Source organism: Ovis canadensis, chromosome 8, assembly GCF_042477335.2.
Source record: "Ovis canadensis isolate MfBH-ARS-UI-01 breed Bighorn chromosome 8, ARS-UI_OviCan_v2, whole genome shotgun sequence".
Classification (NCBI taxonomy): Eukaryota; Metazoa; Chordata; class Mammalia; order Artiodactyla; family Bovidae; genus Ovis; species Ovis canadensis.
Genome location: NC_091252.1, coordinates 86,752,557 through 86,771,449, shown reverse-complemented (window position 1 = coordinate 86,771,449; position 18,893 = coordinate 86,752,557). Strand labels below are relative to the sequence as shown.

At 43.3% G+C, this 18,893-nt stretch overlaps 1 protein-coding gene across 1 annotated transcript in view; it reads right to left on the bottom strand.

The window, feature by feature from the left end:
- The window catches only part of IYD (iodotyrosine deiodinase), a 30,143-nt gene extending 12,476 nt beyond the window's left edge, over positions 1-17,667 (bottom strand). Inside the window, exon 1 of the mRNA XM_069598722.1 lies at positions 17,369-17,667. Coding sequence (XP_069454823.1) covers positions 17,369-17,540 — 172 coding nt within the window. The 5' untranslated portion in view covers positions 17,541-17,667. The remainder of the gene's footprint in view (positions 1-17,368) is intronic.
- Between the last annotated feature and the right edge of the window lie 1,226 nt (positions 17,668-18,893).

The window sequence follows — 18,893 nt, the reverse complement described above, 5'->3', positions numbered from 1 at the left end:
GCCTGGCAGGCTACAGTCCATGGGGTCACAAAGAGTTGGACACAACTGAGTGACTTTCACTTTCTTTCTAGAGCCATTTCAAGGGGGTTACTCAGTTTTCCTGGGTCTCTCTCATGTACACAAGAAATATACATATTGTTAAATTTCTGTTTGTTTTTCTCTTGTTAACCTGTATTTATTATGAAGAAGAGATGTCTCAGCCAAAAACCTAGAAGAATAGAGGGAAAATTTTTTTTCCTCCTTTAGAGTCACAAAGCAACCACTAGGGAAAGGGAAATCAAGTTCTCAAAAATATCTATAAGGATATGAACTCAAAAACATCATAAAATTGAAAAGGGTCTGAGAATCCCGAACTCTGGTCTTGACTGTCCTTCAAACCCCAGACTGGTTACAAATCAAGAAAAGGAAAATTTTTGCTTCCTCATAGATGAAAAATATAAATTTCTGTTAATGGTGAACTAGCTTATTGAAGATATCTCCCACCAGCTGAAAATCACTAAAGTGAAAGTGAAGTCACTCAGTCATGTCCGACTCTTTGCAACCCCATGGACTATAGCCTACCAGGCTTCTCCATCTGTGGGATTTTCCAGGCAAGAATACTGGCGTGGGTTGCCATTTCCTTCTCCTGGAGATCTTCCCGACCCAGGGATTGAACCCAGGTCTCCCACATTGTAGGCAGACACTTTACAGTCTGAGCAACCAGGGAAGTCCAAAGTGTTAGTCGCTCAGCAGTGTCCGACCCTTTTGTGACCTTATCAACTGTAGCCCACCAGGCTGTCTGTTCATGGAATTCTCCAGGCATGAATACTGGAGTGGGTAGCCATTTCCTTCTCTAGGGGATCTTCCTGGCCCAAGGATTGAACCTGGGTTTCCTGCATTGAAGGCAGTTTCTCTAACATCTGAGCCACTAGGAATCATCAAAAATCACTAAGATCTTGAAAAAAAAAAAGTATTACTTTAAAGCCTATTGTAAAATCATTAAATTGCTAACAGCATAGTAAGACATACCCAGGCCAAAACTTAAGGGAAATTGGGAACCTGCAAAGGTAAATAAGTGCAAAAGCTGCATTTGCCCTGTTAGTATCTGCCAATCCCTACATGTTTATTTTTATATTTTCAAGGATCAAGAGAGACAGAAATCAAAGCCCAGACCCATATACAATGGGAAGTCTAACAAGCTGGGACCCCAAGACTACATCCTTAGAAAAAGTAAGAAATGTAAATAAGTCAGCCCTCAAGAGGTTACAGCATTTTTGTGAGTCATGCCTCAAAATTGAACTTGGAACAATGTGGTCCTGCCTGAAAATAGCCCCATCACCTAACAGAAGCAAATGCCAACATACAGATAATTTTAAGTACAATAGTCAGCAACCCACCAAAGACAACCAGACATACATAAAACCAAAACACCTTGAACAAAATACAGCAGAGCAGATTTTTAAAAATAGAATCAGACACCTGAAGTCTCCAAATATGGAATTGTCAGACTCAAAAGATAGAAAAACTTTGATGGCTAGGTTTAGAGGGAAAAAAGGACAAGCATTTATAAATCTGTAGGATACAGGAAAAAATGAAAAGTTACATGGAAAATAGTTTAAAATAGAGATTTTTAGAACTGAAAAATAAAATAACAGAACTAAGAACTTGGTGGATGAGTTTAACAGCAGGTTAGACATACCTAAAGAAAGAGTTAATGAACTGAAGATAACTCAGAAAAAAATACCATGAATAGAGCAAGGAAAGACCAAAAGACGGAAAACATAAAAGATCAAGAGAAATAAAGCAGAATGAGAATGCCTATTATATGTCTGATGATAGTCACAGCAAGAGATGGGAAAGAGAATGTGGCAGAGGCCGTATTTGAAGGAGACTATTTGTTAAAAGGGCTTCCAGGGTGGTTCAGCAGAAGAAAAGCCACTGCAATGCAGGAGACACAAGAGACTCAGGTTCAGTCCTTGGGTGTGGAAGAGCCTCTGCAGGAGGGCATGGCAACCCACGCCAGTGTTCTTCCCTGGAGAATCCCATGGACAGATGCATGCATCTGATTACAAAAAAAAAAAAAAAAACTGATGAAAAATGCCAGATCTACAGATTCAAGAGCCCCGGTCAATCCCAGGTAGTAAAAGAGAAGGAAATGGCAACCCACTCTAGTGTTCTTGCCTGGAGAATTCCAGGGACAGAGGAGCCTGATGGGCTGCCGTCTGTAGGGTCTCTCAGAGTCAGACACAACTGAAGCGACTTCGCAGCAGCAGCAGTGGTGAAAGAGAAAAGAAGCCCACATCTTTTATAATCAAATATAAAATCTCAAAATCAGCCAGAGGGGGATAAAAAGATTCCTTTAGGAAGAGGCCCAGATAGCTTCCTAAGGGAGTTGGTTCTATCAAATACTCAAAGAACATGCATGCATGCGTACTGAGTTGCTTCAGTCGTGTCCAAATCTCCAGGTGCCTCTGTCCATGGGATTCTCCAGGCAAGACTCCTGGAGTGGGTTGCCATGCCTTCCTCCAAGGGATCTTTCCAACCCAGGGATCGAACCCTTGTCTCTTATGTCTCCTGCATTGGCAGGCAGGTTTTTTTTTCACCACTGGCACCAGCTGGGAAGCCTGAGTAATAATATTGGAGTGGGTTGCCATGCCCTCCTCCAGGGGATCTTCCCGACCTAGGGATCGAACCTTCATTTCTTAGTTTCCTGCACTGGCAAGCAGGTTCTTTATCACAAAGAACAATTATTGCTAAATTTTCTCAAACTCTTACCAAGAATAGAAATAGAGGAAACATCATTCCCAACTCATTTTATGACACCCACAACCTTGTTACCAAGTGTGACTAGGATATTACAAGAAAGAAAGGCTACAGATTCAACTTCCTCATAAATAGAGATGCAAAGAGTCCTGACCAAAATATTAGTAAACAGAATTCAACAATATAAAAAGAACAATGCACTTTGATCAAGTTGGGATTATCCCAGGAATGCAAGTTAACAACGTTAGCAAAACCATGTTTGTTACATTCACAAACTAGTGGTCATTGGAATACAGAAAAAGTGTTTGATAAAATTAGGCATTCGTCTCTTAGTAAATTGGAAGTATAAAGGAACTTTCTTATCCTGATAAAGTCTAGCTATGGGGAAAAAATGAAAACACCCAGAACCAACTGCATAGTTAATGGTGAAACATTTAAACTCTTCCATCAGATATTGAAATTAATATTAGATATTAATATTAATATCAGATATTGAATTAATATTGCCTATTCTCACCAGAGTTTTAATTATGAAAGACTAAGTTTTGAAGCTTTTAGGAAAGAATGTAGGAAACTGTCTTCAGGACTTTGTAGAGAAGAAAAATTTCTTAAACAAGAGACAAAAATATTAACCATAAGGAAAACACCTGTTCTGCTTACCTACACTAAATTTTATCTTTACACCTGCCTGCTTCTGCCATGTTTTTTGGTTTCCTCTGCTTCCATCCTGTTCAGAGAGCTGTGGAAATCCGTTATGTATAGTTCAAGATCGTACAGAAGATGAAGATGTAATGGAGGATTCAATAGGTGGAGGTGAAAATAGTAAAATGAAGAAAATGAACTCACAGATCCAGTAGAAGATAAACAGGGAAGATACATCTGGTGAACTAGAAGCCTCACCACGGGCAGACCCAATCACCTCATTTTAGAAGGTTTTCCAGTCAATAACACTGTGAAGTTCTTGGTAGGCTTTTCAAACAAGAGTTCCGAAGACCTTATTGCTGAATTCCCAGATGCTTCATTCCAACATTCTTGAAATTGTTGGTTATATATTCAAAATATCACAGTTCTAGCTCTGAACATGTGTGTTTCTTCATTCCTTTCACCATAACTAGACAGTATTTTTGGTCTGAATTACAAAGATTCAAATGTGAACTACAAAGATTCCAACTGAAAGAAATTCTAAGATATTGTCTTAAAAAATTAAAGATTATGAAAAATAGGAATGCTTTGAATGTAGACTGTGTGTATATATATATATATGTATGTGTATATATATATATATATATATATATATAAAATTAGGCATTCATCTCTTAGTAAATTGAGAGTGGAAAGGAACTTTCTTAACCTGATAAAGTCTAACTATGGGGAAAAAACAAAATCAAAACACCCCAGAACCAACTACATAGTTAATGGTGAAACATTTCAACTCTTTCATCAGATATTGAAACTGAATGAATATTGCCTGTTCTCATCAGAGTTTTAATTATGAAAGTCTAATTTTTGAAGTTTTAAAAAATGAGTGTAGGGGACTATCTTGACGACTTTGTGGAGAAGAAGAATTTCTTAAATAAAACACAAAAATATTCAGTTCAGTTCAGTTGCTCAGTCGTGTCCGACTCTTTGAGACCCCATGAATTGCAGCACGCCAGGCCTCCCTGTCCATCACCAACTGTGGAGTCTACCCAAACCCATATCCACTGAGTCGGTGATGCCATCCAACCATCTCATCCTCCTGCCTTCAATCTTTCCCAGCATCAGGGTCTTTTCAATGAGTCAGCTCTTCGCATGAGGTGGCCAAAGTATTGGAGTTTCAGATTCAACATCCGTCCTTCCAATGAACACACAGGACTGATCTCCTTTAGGATGGACTGGTTGGATCTCCTTGCAGTCCAAGGGACTCTCAAGAGTGTTCTCCAACATCACAGTTCAAAAGCATCAGTTCTTCTGTGCTCAGCTTTCTTTATAGTCCAATTCTCACATCCATACATGACCACTGGAAAAACCATAGCCTTGACTAGACGGACCTTTGTTGGTAAAGTAATGTCTCTGCTTTTGAATATGCTGCCTCAGTTGGTCATAGCTTTCCTTCCAAGAAGTAAGTGTCTTTTAATTTCATGGCTGCAATCACCATCTGCAGTGATTTTCGAGCCCCCCAAAATAAAGTCAGCCACTGTTTCCACTGTTTCCCCATCTATTTCCCATGAACTGATGGGACCGGATGCCATGATCTTAGTTTTCTAAATGTTGAGCTGTAAGCCAACTTTTTCACTCTCCACTTTCACTTTCATCAAGAGGCTCTTTGGTTCTCCTTCACTTTCTGCCATAAGGGTGACATCATCTGCGTATCTGAGGTTCTTGATATTTCTCCTGGAAATCTTGACTCCAGCTTGTATTTCCTCCAGCCCAGTGTTTCTCATGATGTACTCTGCATAGAAGTTAAATACAGCCTTGAGGTACTCCTTTTTCTATTTGGAACCAGTCTGTTGGTCCATGTCCAGTTCTAACTTTTGCTTCCTGACCTGCATATAGGTTTCTCAAGAGGCAGGTCAGGTGGTCTGGTATTCCCATCTCTTGCAGAAGTTTCCACAGTTTCTTGTGATCCACACAGTCAAAGGCTTTGGCATAGTCAATAAAGCAGAAATAGATGTTTTTCTGGAACTCTCTTGCTTTTTCCATGATACAGCAGATGTTGGCGATTTGATCTCTGGTTCCTCTACCTTTTCAAAAACCAGCTTGAACATCTGGAAGTTCACGGTTCATGTATTGCTGAAGCCTGGCTTGGAAAATTTCGAGTGTGTGAGATGAGTGCAATTGTGTGGTAGTTTGAGCATTCTTTGGCATTGCCTTTCTTAGGGATTGGAATGAAAACTGACCTTTTGCAGCCCTGTGGCCGCTGCTGAGTTTTCCAAATTTGCTGGCATATTGAGTGCAGCACTTTCACAGCATCATCTTTCAGGATTTGAACTAGCTCAACTGGAATTCCATCACCTCCACTAGGTTTGTTCATAGTGATGCTTTCTAAGGCCCACTTGACTTCATATTCCAAGATGTCTGGCTCTAGGTGAGTGTGAGTGATCACACCATCATGATTATCTGTAAGGAAAAAATCTGTTCCGCTTACCTACACTAAATTTATCTTTATACCTGCCTGCTTATACCTGCTTTATACCTCTACCTACCATTATGGTAGAACATGGTAGAAGCAGGCAGGTATATATAAGGGCTTCCCTGGTGACCCAGAGGTTAAAGCATCTGCCTGCAATGCGAGAGACCTGGGTTCGATCCCTGGGTCAGGAAGATCCCCTGGAGAAGGAAATGTCAACCCACTCCACTATTCTTGCCTGGAGAACCCCATGGATGGAGGAGCCTGGTGGGCTACAGTCCACGGGGTCACAAAGAGTCAGATATGACTGAGCGACTTCACTCACACATATATATTATATGTTCTACCATATTTTATATATATATATATATATATTCTACATGCATACATATACTTAACTTGAGTTAGTTTTGGACTTCTGGTTATTGTTGGGCTTCACCAACTACTAGAATCTTGGAGGCAGAAGATGCCAAAAAGAGACCAGTACAGAAGTGGACTTCAGTACATCAAATCAGAATAAATTGATGTGAGTTGGGCTTTTGAGGGAAATTTAAATCAGATAAACAAGGCTTCACCAAGAAGGCTGCCAAAGAAATAGACACTGAAAATATCAGTGGAATCTAATGAGTAGATAGTTCTTTTATACAAAGGCTGAAGTCTTTCCTAAACCTGATCTGATATTTTTCAGCCTGATGGGGATTGGTGCAGAGAAGCCACATAACCAGCAGAAGGCAACTCCTACTAAGTAACAGCAGGTAATCAGAATCCACTATGATCAAATTCCCAAAAATGCTCAGCACTTACTTTCATTAAGGTAACAGATTTAGATTGTTTTAAACCATAAAATTTATCTGTATGTATGTGCATGGGTTACCTGAATTATTACTGTACTACCTAAACTGAATCTTTAGAAAACTGAATATAATGCTATCATATATCTTTCTCATGCACAACCTAAAACCCAATGAATATTTGCCTGATAAGACATATTATATCCCATGCCTTCAGCTATGTGACAGGAAACAGTTAGCTGTGACTTTCTTCCTCGAGTAGATACAAATCCATTTTGATGCCATGGATTAACTGATGTTGGAGTTATGATTATATTGTGGTTGTTGTGACATTTGCTAAAGGGTTCTCATTTCCAGTAATGGTTATTTACATAATTTAAACCTTACATAGTTGAAATAATTTAAATTTCACTCTAAAGTGAAAAAAGATACTAAAATTTAGAATGTTTTCTTCTACATATTAATGAGCTAATCTGTAATTTCCCTGGTGGCTCAGTGGTAAAGAATTCCCCTGCAATGTAGGAGACTTGGGTTTGCTCCCTGGGTTGGGAATATCCCCTGGAGAAAGAAGTGGCAACCCACTCCAGTATTCTTGCCTGGGAAATCCCATGGACAGAGGAGCCTGGCGGGCTATGGTCCATGGTGTTCCAAAGGGTGGACACCACTGAGTGACTAAACCACCACCACCAATCTGTGACTATAGGACATCATAGTTAAAAATCTAGGTGAAGGTTAGTACCAGGAGAGGTAGACCAGCAATCAAATGTCCGGAGAATATTTTCCAGTTGCCTAGAAACAGCCATGAGGCTGAGTTCAGACAAAGAGATGGTGACAAAAGTCATAACCCCAGGGTCACCCAGGGCTTGAAGGTTTATGTTCCAACAGTAAGACTAAAACGTAACTAATCCAGCCCTGGTAACTTAGAGCCTAGAATAATATCCTGTGAGTGATCCAAGGAACCATAAAACCTGACCTCATATTAAAGATGTCCCAGTGTTACAATGTTGCTCAATTTGTAGGTGCAAATGTGACTATTCCCTGGAATAAGTAACAATATCTTCTTATTGTTGGTTAGTTGCTAGGTCTTGTCTGACTCTTTTGGGACCCCATGAACTGTAGCCCATCAGGCTCCTCTGTCCATGGGCTTTCCCAGGCAAGACTACTGAAGTGGGTTGCCATTTCTTTCTCTAGGGGATCTTCCTGATCCAGGATTAGAACCACTGTCTCCTGCTTGGTAGGTGGATTCTTTACCACTGAGGAAAGCCTAACTATATCACCTGGGAAGCCCTAAATATATCTCAGTCCTCAAAAAAAATTATGAGTAATTTTCCAAAAGAATAACCAGTGTACATTAAAAAATAAGTGTGTTCAAGAAAATAAGAAGTCATGAATAATAACCATAGAAACCACAGGCATCAGAAATAGACATACAAAGATTTGAGATATTGGAATTATCAGACAGATCATGAAGCAGTTTCAAACTGAGACTAGTGTGTAGGATGTTTACAGGAAGTAGCTTTGGGAACAAAATTTGTGGAAAGGAAAGGCAAGAAACACGATTGGACAGAAGACATCATATTTCAATGTAAGCCTTATATGATGGCTTAGCCAATAATAGGGCTTCTTTGGAAGAAAAATATCCCATCAGAGTTGTCCCCAACTAGGCCCAAATGACTGGGACTTTATACCCCTAAGCCAATCAGTCATTGCATATAAACCACCCTGGGAAAGGCAGAATCTTGGGCAAAGCAAAGGTAAATCCTGAAATATGCAGACAGTTGAAGGCTCTTTGTTTACAACAGTCCCAATAGAAGGGGCAACAAGTCTTTCCTTGAAGGGTGATCTAGGTGATACATTTCCATGCCCATCACACTCTAACTCAGCAATCCCATGCATACCTCAGAGAAAGTCATGCATGTGTATTCCGGAAATAAGTATTAAAATGTTCCTAGAGGCATAGTTTATCATAGTTCTGAACTGGAAATAGCCCAGATCTTCATCAACAGTAAAATAAATAAATTGTGATATACTCATGATGGCACCCCACTCCAGTACGCTTGCCTGGAAAATCCCATGGATGGAGGAGCCTGGTGGGCTACAGTCCATGGGGTTGGTGAGAGTCAGACACAACTGAGTGACTTCACTCTCACTTTTCACTTTCCTGCATTGGAGAAGGCAATGGCAACCCACTCCAGTGTTCTCGCCTGGAGAATCCCAGGGACGGGGGAGCCTGGTGGGCTGCCGTCTATGGGGTCGCACAGAGTCGGACATGACTGAAGCGACTTGGCAGCAGCAGCAGCATGAAACAGAACACTACACAGCAGCAAAAATGAATGAACTGCAGTCACATGCCTAACCTGAGTGAATTTTACAAATAAAATGTTAAGCTAAAGAACAAAGTCAAAAGAATATAAGCAATAGAGCTCTACTGTTTAGGAATGCATGTTTAGGTGACACGTCTATAAAGCACAGAAGTAATTCCTATAGACTTAAAAATAGTAGTTATGTCTGTGGGATGAAGAGGTGTGACTGGGAATGCATGGATTTATGGAGTACTAGAAATTTATACTTCTTGATCTAAGTGATAATTATATGGATTTTTGCTTTCAAATTATTTGTTAAGCCATCCATCTATGTTTTATACACTTTCCCAGCCAGCATATGACATATCACAGGCTTCTCTGGTGGCTCAGGATAAAGAATCCACCTGCCGTGCAGCAGATGCAGGTTCGATCCCTGTGTCAGTGAGGTTGCAAAGAGTTCAACATGACTTAGTGACTAAACCAACCGCTACCTTACATTTCACAATTAAGGGATTTGTGTGTGTGTGTGTGTGTGTGTGTGTGTGTGTGTGTGTGTTGTTTTAATAAGAAAGCCATAGAAATGAATTGCACAAAAAAACCCAAGGGTAGATCAACTGAACACAACTGTTAAGACACTTTATGGTCTCTTAAGTGAGACAGAAGGATGAGAGATGAATCGTCTGGGGAAGGTGGGGCAAAAGTAGGAGATGGAATGAAGGGATACAGTTAATTTGTCCTAAACATGCAGTAATCTTTCATGGAGCCAGAACTATAGCTCAGGTTTCTTAACTCCTAAATCAATGTTCCTCCCTTCCTGCCCGCCAAGTACAGAGGTTTTGCTTTCTGAGGCAGGTTTCAGTTACCCAGGGTCAACTAACTGTGTTCTGAATATATTAAGCAGAAAATTCAAGAAATAAGCAATTTATACCAGTAGTCATCTATGGATGTGAGAGTTGAACTATAAAGAAGGCTGAATGCCAAAGAATTGATGCTTTTGAACTGTGGTGTTGGAGAAGACTCTTGAGAGTCCCTTGGACTGCAAGGAGATCCACCCAGTCCATCCTAAAGGAAATCAGTCCTGAATATTCATTGGAAGGAGTGATGCTGAAGCTGAAACTCCAATATTTTGGCCACCTGATGCAAAGAATTGACTCACTGGAAAAGACCTTGATGCTGGGAAAGATTGAAGGCGGGAGGAGAAGGGGATGGTTGGTTGGCATCACCAACTCGGTGGATATGAGTTTGAGTAAGCTCAGGGAGTTGGTATTGGGCAGGGAAGCCTGGTGTGCTGCAGTCCATGGGGTCGCAAAGAGTCAGACACAAATGAGCGACTGAACTGAACTGAAGTTTTAAATTATGCACCATTCTGAGCAAGATGATGAAATTTCATGCCTGTCCTGCTCCGTCCCCCTACCTACATGAATCATCCTTCTGTCCACATATCCACCTAATTAGACACTTAGTAGCCTTTTAGGGCTTACTTGGTGGCTCAAATTGTAAAGAATTGACCTGCAATGCTGGAGACCTGAGTTTGATCCCTAGGTTGGGAAGATGGAGGAAGGTGTGGAAATCCACTCCAGCATTCTTGCCTGGAGAATCCCCATGGACAGAGGAGCCTGATGGACCCCTGAAAGAGGAGCCTGGTGTGCCCCAGTCTGTGGAGTTGCAAAGAGACGGACACTACCGAGCGACTAAGCACAGCACAGTTATCAGGTCAACTGATGAGGTATTGCTTGTTCTCAAGTAACCCTGATTTTACTTAATAATGACCTCAAAGCACATGAGTAATGATGCTGGCAATTCAGATATTCTCTTACTGTGTCTAATTTAAACTTTACCATAGGCATGTATGTATAGGAAAAGCTTAGGATATGTAGGGTTCAGCACTATCTGTGGTTTCAGGATATCCACTTGGGGTCTTCCCCTCAGGATTGAGGGGTTTCCCCCATGGTTTCCCCTCAGGATTAAGGGGGACTGCAGTCAATATCCAGGAGGTGAGATGTCACTAAGGGAGCCCTCAGATAAAGATGAGAATGATAATCGAAACAGAGGGAAGAGAGCAAGAAGATCCAGGGCCTGGCCCTAAGGGCCCTGAGGGGCATTCCAGGTGGAATTCAGGTAGAGGAGAGTCCTCTGCCCCTGGGAGCACCCACACACTTCACTCCTGGGTATGTGAGGATGGGGAGAAAAAGGCAAGAGGGAGAAAAGGGGATTTGGGGGAGACTGAGAACCCAACTACAGTACTAGTAGGGACCGTGGTAGCTCACTGTTAGTAATGAGAAACTTCTTACACTTTACTAGCCAGGGGCAGTGGGAGCCCACATGGTACACATTTAATGAGATGGCCCAGTTATGAAATCAAATGTACTAGATGTGATGGGGGAGGGACCACTAACACCTACCAGCTTTCTAGCATTTCACTGTGAACCAAACCCAGATGTCATCAGGTCAACTTTATCAAATGCATCAGCAAAGACTTCCGACATCGTGCTACTCCCCACCCATGTGTCACAAAGTCCAGCAACCTGTTTAGTTAGTAATTGGTAAATGAGAGAAGGCATGAAAGGCCTCCTTAACTTCAGGTCTGTCCACGATTTGCAGAAACTAAAGGCAGTAGAGGGGCATGACTCAGCAGTTTCTGCAGCCACTGAAGTCCAGGGTAGGTGGTCCTACTCTGCCATAATGAAGGGGCTGCTTCTCAAGCCTTATCAGCACAGCCTTGTCTCTGAGCAGGGCAGACACTTGGCCCCAACCACCACTGGGTTGGATTGTCCTGAAGGGCTTTCTGAGCAGAGCACAGAGGGGCTGCTGTTCCTGGAACCTCTCCCAGGACAGAAAGTCTACACTCGACCTGGAGAAAGGGGTCAGCTGAGCCAGATGGAGAGAAGCTCTGAGGGACTGCAGTGCAGTGAACCGATACAAAAGGCATGGCTCTCTCCTTCTTCTTGAACTCCTAACCATTGCCCCCAGGGAATGTGGGCTCACCAAAGGAGAGGGAAGAGCCTCCATTCTGTGGCTTTTCTGCCTCCAGCCCAGACCAGCCAAGCCACTCTGGTGGATTCATTTAAGTGGTAGAGCCCACATATTCCAAAATAAATGCACACCGCTGTGGTCTGCTTTTAACAGAAGTTCTGTGCTATCACACATGGAGTTTGCTATTGACACCAAAACCAACTCACCTTGTATTGTGGTTTGAATGCCAAGGAGCCAAATTGCTCCCTAATTAGGTTTAATGGCCAAGTAATTCTAGGTCCTGTCTATCCTTTAATGTTTAACTTGGAGGCATTTTTCTGGCTGCATCTCCATGTGAACTGCTTTTGTGTTTTTGCAGTTCCACTTCCAAATCTTGGCAAACGGGCCAAATGTTTTCCGGCTATGAAACCACAAGGCCAATTTGTGTCGTATCATCCTTGTTCCCTCCCTGCAATTTTGATTTTGGAGGAGCCTTCAGCAACCATGTTGATAAGGCTCTGGGTGACACAGCTCTTGCAGTCGACAATGGGAACAACTCTGGGGCTCAACATTGGCCCAGAGAACTTCTCCTTCCCACTTCCTCAGCCATCGCTTTCCTTTCTGTGTGGGCCTCTCAGCCATTTGTTGCAATGTAAATTGACTCACTAGCAACAACAAGGGTGGGTGGGGTTGGGGAGTCTGGGGGTGTTCTGCTGGAAAGATCTGGATTAGAGCAATGCTATCCCAGGTGAAGTGGACAGAACTCGTTTTCTGAGCCCCTCCACCTCTTCTGGGGTCCCCAGTGTCCTGTGCTGACCTTTACTCTCCCCAGTAGTTACCTACCCAGATTTGATCCCAAGGATGACATCTCCATCAAATCCTTTCCTGTCCCTAATCTTCTCTCATCTGAATTCAAATTTACCTCTCCTTTCTCCTAGGACCATAATGTCTTACAGGAGTCCTGGTGAACCAGCCTTTTAAAATTAGTCATGCAGAAGTATGCATGGGTGTCAAAAGATGATGAAATGCAAAGATGAAGCTGAATTCCTTGCTTCTTACAGCAGAGGAAAGCTAGGCAGGTCTTGAGTGCTGCTGTTATATAGCATTTTTGTCAGTGGTGTGCTGGTAAACCAGCTCTCTGAGAGTAGGGAGAAAAAGAGCACTGAATTATAGCACTGGCCAATTTCCAGTGCTATAATATAGAGTCGGCACTCCCATCATGGCCTGACTTCAAGCTGCTAGCAAGTGAACAAATGGCCCATAAATTTTCAGAACCTCTAAGATCTCCTCAGACTAGTTCTTGCACACCACTTGGTTGGAAAACGTGGAGTTCAGGCATTGGTTGGCTTCCAGGCATGTAAGAGGGTTAATATCATCTGTAGGAACAGTGTTACTTGGTTGAGACTGTTGTTGATTAGCTGGCATGTGGAAGAGCTGGAACTGGAATGAATCCATCTTTAACTGGTTGACTTGTTAAGCTTTTACTGAAATGAGCTGTCATTGATCCAATGAACAGGTTTGAAACAGCTGCATATGGGTACATAAAAATCTCTCTGTTCCTAAGTCTGAGGAACATTTTTATTCTCAGGTGTTGAGCACATTAGATAAAAATTTCGGCAAAGCCTTTATTAGCAGTGACTGGGACAATGAAAATTCATTTAGAATTCTAGCTTTTGATGGCTAGCAACGCCAAGTAAAGAAAATCCACACTAATGTTAAAATGGACACATCTTAATGTGTTTCCTGTCTTTTTCTCCTATTTCCAGTTCCATGAGCTTTCATGAATCTGGGACTGACTAGAGGATTTTTGTGCAGTATTTTCAGTTCATTTTGGGGAAACAATCTGAGGTTTCCTGTTTGAGATTAAATATGGGTCATTTATCTTCCTCAGACCTCTGCCACAGATAAAGAGGAACAGAAAATCCTATGAGGACACCATGTGTGACTGGTCCCCAGACAAAGTCTGTGTCTGACATCTAGTCAGCATGTCCCCTCTATGTCCCACCCGCGCCTCTCCTCCCCTCACCCCCCTACCCCCCCCCCCCCACACACACACACACACAAACACAGGCTGATTCCCCGTGTGAAAGTGGAACAGGAATCTTGTGAGGCAGAGCTGGCAGAGGCTGGATTGGTGCTCATATTTCCCTCAGCTCACACTAGAATGGCCTACAATACTTATTGAACTGTTTTGTCTCTGTTAATTTTCAAAATGGCTTGCCCCTGTTCTCTCTTCGCTGTTAGCAAAGCCATCTCATGTTTCCTTGGCTGCTGCTGCTGCTGCTGCTGCTAAGTCACTTCAGTCGTGTCTGACTCTGTGTGACCCCATAGACAGCAGCTCACCAGGCTCCCCTGTCCCTGGGATTCTCCAGGCAAGCAATGGTAGCCTTCTCCTCTCCAATTATACCTGCATGGGAGCCTCAGTACTGGCAGGGTATCCTCTCTTAGACTGTGTCCACCCACCCAGTGGTTAAGAGCAGGGATTTGAGTGCCAGAGGAGATGGAGTTTAAACATTAGCCCTGCTTATCACCTGTGTGCCTGTGTGACCTCAGTAAGTATCTCTTATGTAGACAAGAAAAATCCCAACAAGAGACTGTGACGTCTACACCTGGGGAAAATTTGCTCGTGGTTGCTGAGGCAGGTGCTACATGTTCACTTTATTCCTCCTTGTAAAGAATAGAGAATGAGAAGTGAATCAACAGGCGGAGAAGCAGAACGGGGCCGCACAGCTCTGGTATCTGGTCCCAACCATCAGGCGCAGGTCCCTGGTCCCAGGTCCCTGGTTCCCCACCAGCCACATTGATCCCTCTGTATCCCTTCAACCCTTGGGTCTTCAAAGCCAGTGGGTTTTTCTCAATGCACACACTACTTCTGATCTCTCAGGAAACGTTTAACTCTGTGGGCCATCTCCTGCCCGTTCTGTTCTGGATCATTCTTTGGAAAAGCGTGGAAAAGCCTTCTTTGTAGACCTGGAACTCTGGAGCCAGCCCCCGCTGGGTCCTGGCTCCACCACTAGCTGCTTGGACAGATGATTTAGATGATCTGAGCTCAGCTTCCTTATCTGTAATCTAGGGATGATAATAGTGCCTGCTCCCTGTATTGTTATGAGTCACCCTATGTAAAAATGACCTTGGATATAGAAAATACCTGGAAGGGCTTGTTACTAAGCCCTTCTTTCCTACACCTTTTCTTCCAAGTCCATTCCTCCCAGGCAGTTCCTCTCATCTGAATGTGCTCCCCACCAGGTTCTCTCCTCAGCCTTCTCTTTAGCAATACCCTCTAGTGAATTAATTTTTTCCCCAACTTCCAAACATCACCTTAAGCTAGTGACTCTCCAATAAGTGCCTGTGGCCTGGATCTCTCACCTAGAAACCTGCCTATCTTTCTGCTTCAATGAGCCACTGTTCATTCAAGCCCAACACGCCCTGCACTACACTCAACAGCTTCCCCTTTAAACCGGGTCCCCTCCCCTCACCTGCTTATGACAGTGTTGTTCTGATTCTTCCAGCCTCCAAATCATTGCCCTCCTCTTCCTCTCCCAGCAACTAACTTATTGCCAGAGCCCATTGTTCTTCCTTGACTGTCCCTTGGATCCACCTCTTCTCTTGCATCACGCTATCGCCACCACCCTGCCCATTGTTACCAGAGCAGATCCTTACCCAGCTTCAAAGTGGATCTCCCCTCATTCAGGAAAGTGCTTCTCAGCTGGCATAGTTGGCATCCAGGGAGGAGAGTGAGAGATAGCCCTGCTAGGAGGCTGCCTGGGCTTGGACCCTGTGTGGTATACTCAGTGTACATGGTATAGCCAGTGCTACATGGCTTCCAGCATGGATTGCCAGCTTTGTACCCCACTCCCGAATCCTAAGGTTAGGACAACTCAAAACACACACACACTTATACACATATGCACACATATACTTCCAGGTGGCCTCTTTTGGAGGGAGGGTGGAGCTTTATTTATTTATTTATTTATTTTTGAGAGGGGGCTCCAAAATCACTGCAGATAATGACTGCAGCCATGAAATTAAAAGATGTCTGCTCCTTGGAAGAAAAGTTATGACCAATCTAGACAGCGTATTAAAAAGCAGAGACATTACTCTGCCAACAAAGGTCCATCTAGTCAAAGCTTTGGTTTTTACAGTAGTCATGTATTGATGTGAGAGTTGATTATAAAGAAAGCTGTACACCAAAGAATTGATTGTTTTGGACTGTGGTGTTGGAGAAGACTCTTGAGTGTCCCTTGGACAGCAAGGAGATCCAACCAGTCCATCCTAAAGGAAATCAGTCCTGAATATTCACTGGAAGGACTGATGTTGAAGCTGAAATTCCAATACTTTGGCTACCTGATGTGAAGAACTGACTCATTTGAAAAGACCCTGATGCTGGGAAAGATTGAAGGTGGGAGGAGAAGGGGACAACAGATGATGAGATGGTTGGATGGCATTACTGACTCAAGGGACATGAGTGTGAGTAAACTCCTGGAGTAGGTGATGAACAGGGAGGCCTGACATGCTGCAGTCCATGGGGTCACAAAGAGTCGGACACGACTGAGCGACTGAACTGAACTGGTGCTATTACTACCCCAGCTGAGAGTCACTGAGCCTCTTCCAAGTCAAATCCAGCCCACAGAACCTCCTCAGACCCACCCCAAACACAGATCACTCAGAGCTCCCAAAAACCTCTCCCTGCCTGCCTGCCACCTTCATCATCTTGTCTTTCTTGGGTCAACCATGCCCCAGCCCATCCTCAGCATCGAAGTTCATTTTCGCCCCTTCCCTGGTCAGCATAGTCCTTCCATCTTCTCAGCATCTTTCCTAGCAGTTCTGTACTCAGGCTCCTTCCGTTCCCCTTAACCTTCTCACCCTTACCATTCATATTCTAGTAATCCACCCGGCCTGGTTCAGCCCTTCTGTAGTGCCTTGCCAAGATCCTGAGCCTTCTCCAAACACCTTATCATCAGTTCCACCTGTCTCTTTTTTACTCTCTTTCAGTTGTCCATTCATTGCCTTGTCTACTGAATCAGACACTCAGCTTTGAGGACCATAGCCACTCTTGTCTGTAACCCACAGGGCTGCTATAATGAGTAGTAGTGAGCCCTTACACAGCTGCCCTTTTTTTTTATTTCAAATTTTTGATCAAAACCTGACTGCTTATCTCATGGCCACACCAGCCTGTGATGTGCCCCCTGCAGAAAGATTTTAGCAGCCAGTCAGGACAGGAGCTGGGGAAAGCCAGCCCTTCAACAGTTTTTTTTACTGATGATCCAGCTTTTTACTTGGTCACAGCAAACGACAAGCTGACACCCAAGAGAAATGATGTCTTCGTCACACACTAATTTGTTTGCACAATAGAAGTTGATGATAAAACTGACCTGCCTGCACTTATTTCTCTCCATAAGCCCCACCAGCCACTTGCCCTCATTGTAAAAATACAGAAGGTGGGAACCGAGCAGCAGAGCCAGTGTCTTTACCTGCTTCCTCCTGGTGGACATCGGTGCTGTCTTTCAAGTCTTTATCTACCCAGGGATGAGCCTCAGCCCTAGGCTCCCCCTTCTTTCTGTCACTGCTCCCATCAGCATTTTTAAAGATCCACACCATCAAAATGCAGACGATGGCTACCAAGACTGGAGTCAGAAGAAGCATGGTGGTGAGACTGATCCTGAAGGGTGTCCATACTTCCCAGGCTGGGGTTTAAACAAACAGGGACAGGTGTGGGGAATGCTGGGAGATGAGTGAAGAGAGGGAGGGGTTTGCTTGAGGAAGGGACAGTGAACCTGCTGACTCCACGAGGACTTTGCCAAGGAGCAAAGATCGCAGCTGTGTGCATCAGGGTGTGTTGTGGGTCTGGCAATGCACGGGCGAGTGCACTTTTGTAAACTCTGTGCTCAATCAATGTATTCTTAGACAATCATTGCCAGGATTTGAGGATATACTTTAAAGCACTAGACCTTGCCAGCCATGGTGGAAGGTATTTCATCTTTCTCCTGTAGATTTTCTCTGAGAGCAATGTGTCTTCGACTGGCCTGATGCCAGGAGTCACTTAGTGTTGGCCCCTTCGAACCAACCTCCATGCCCGTTTTGAGCGGTTCCCAAATCTGGGATGTTTTCCTGTGGTTTTAGAGACTGGGCAAAGGATTGGCTATCTCAGGCCTCTCGTGCACATTTTGCCTTATATATATATATATCTATATTATTTGAATTCTTTTCAACCAGCATGTACTATTTTCCACTATTTCTACTTTTTTATTCTGATAAGATATAGTAATATAAAATGTACTATCCTAGCTCTTTTTAAGGCTCTAGTTCAATGACAGTAAGTACATTCACAGTGTTGTAAACCCACCACCACTCTTCCAGAAACTGCTTAATCACCCCAATCAGGAACCCTCTAACCGTGAAGCAGTAATTCCCCACTTTCTCTTCCCACAGGCCCTGGTCACCTCAAACCCACTTCCTACGTTATGATTCTGACTGTCCTAGGAACCTTCTGTAAGTGGACTCATACAGTATTTGTCTTTTTGTGAATGGCTTGTTTCACTTAGCCGAAAGCCTTCAAGATTCATCCATGTTTTAATACGGATCAGAACGTCATTCTTTTTCATCGTTCAATTGCTCAGTCGTGTCCAACTCTTTGCAACCCCATGAATCGCTAGCAGGTACTATATATTTTTATGGGGGCTTCTGCAATGGCTCAGCAGGTAATAAATCTGCTTGCAATGCAGCAGATGGAGGTTTGATCCCTGGATTGGGAAGATCCTCTGGAGAAGGGAATGGTAATCCACGCCATCATCCTTGCCTGAAAAATCCCATGGACAGTGGAGCCTGGAGGGCTACAGTCTATGGAGTCGCAAAGAGTCAGATACAACTGAGCACTCGGCACAGCACACGTATTTTTATACTTAAAAAATAGACACTAAGACCATTACAATACAGTGCAATAAGTGCTATAATAGACAAGTATGCCTGGTCCCTTATTCCATCTGAGACAGGACAAGA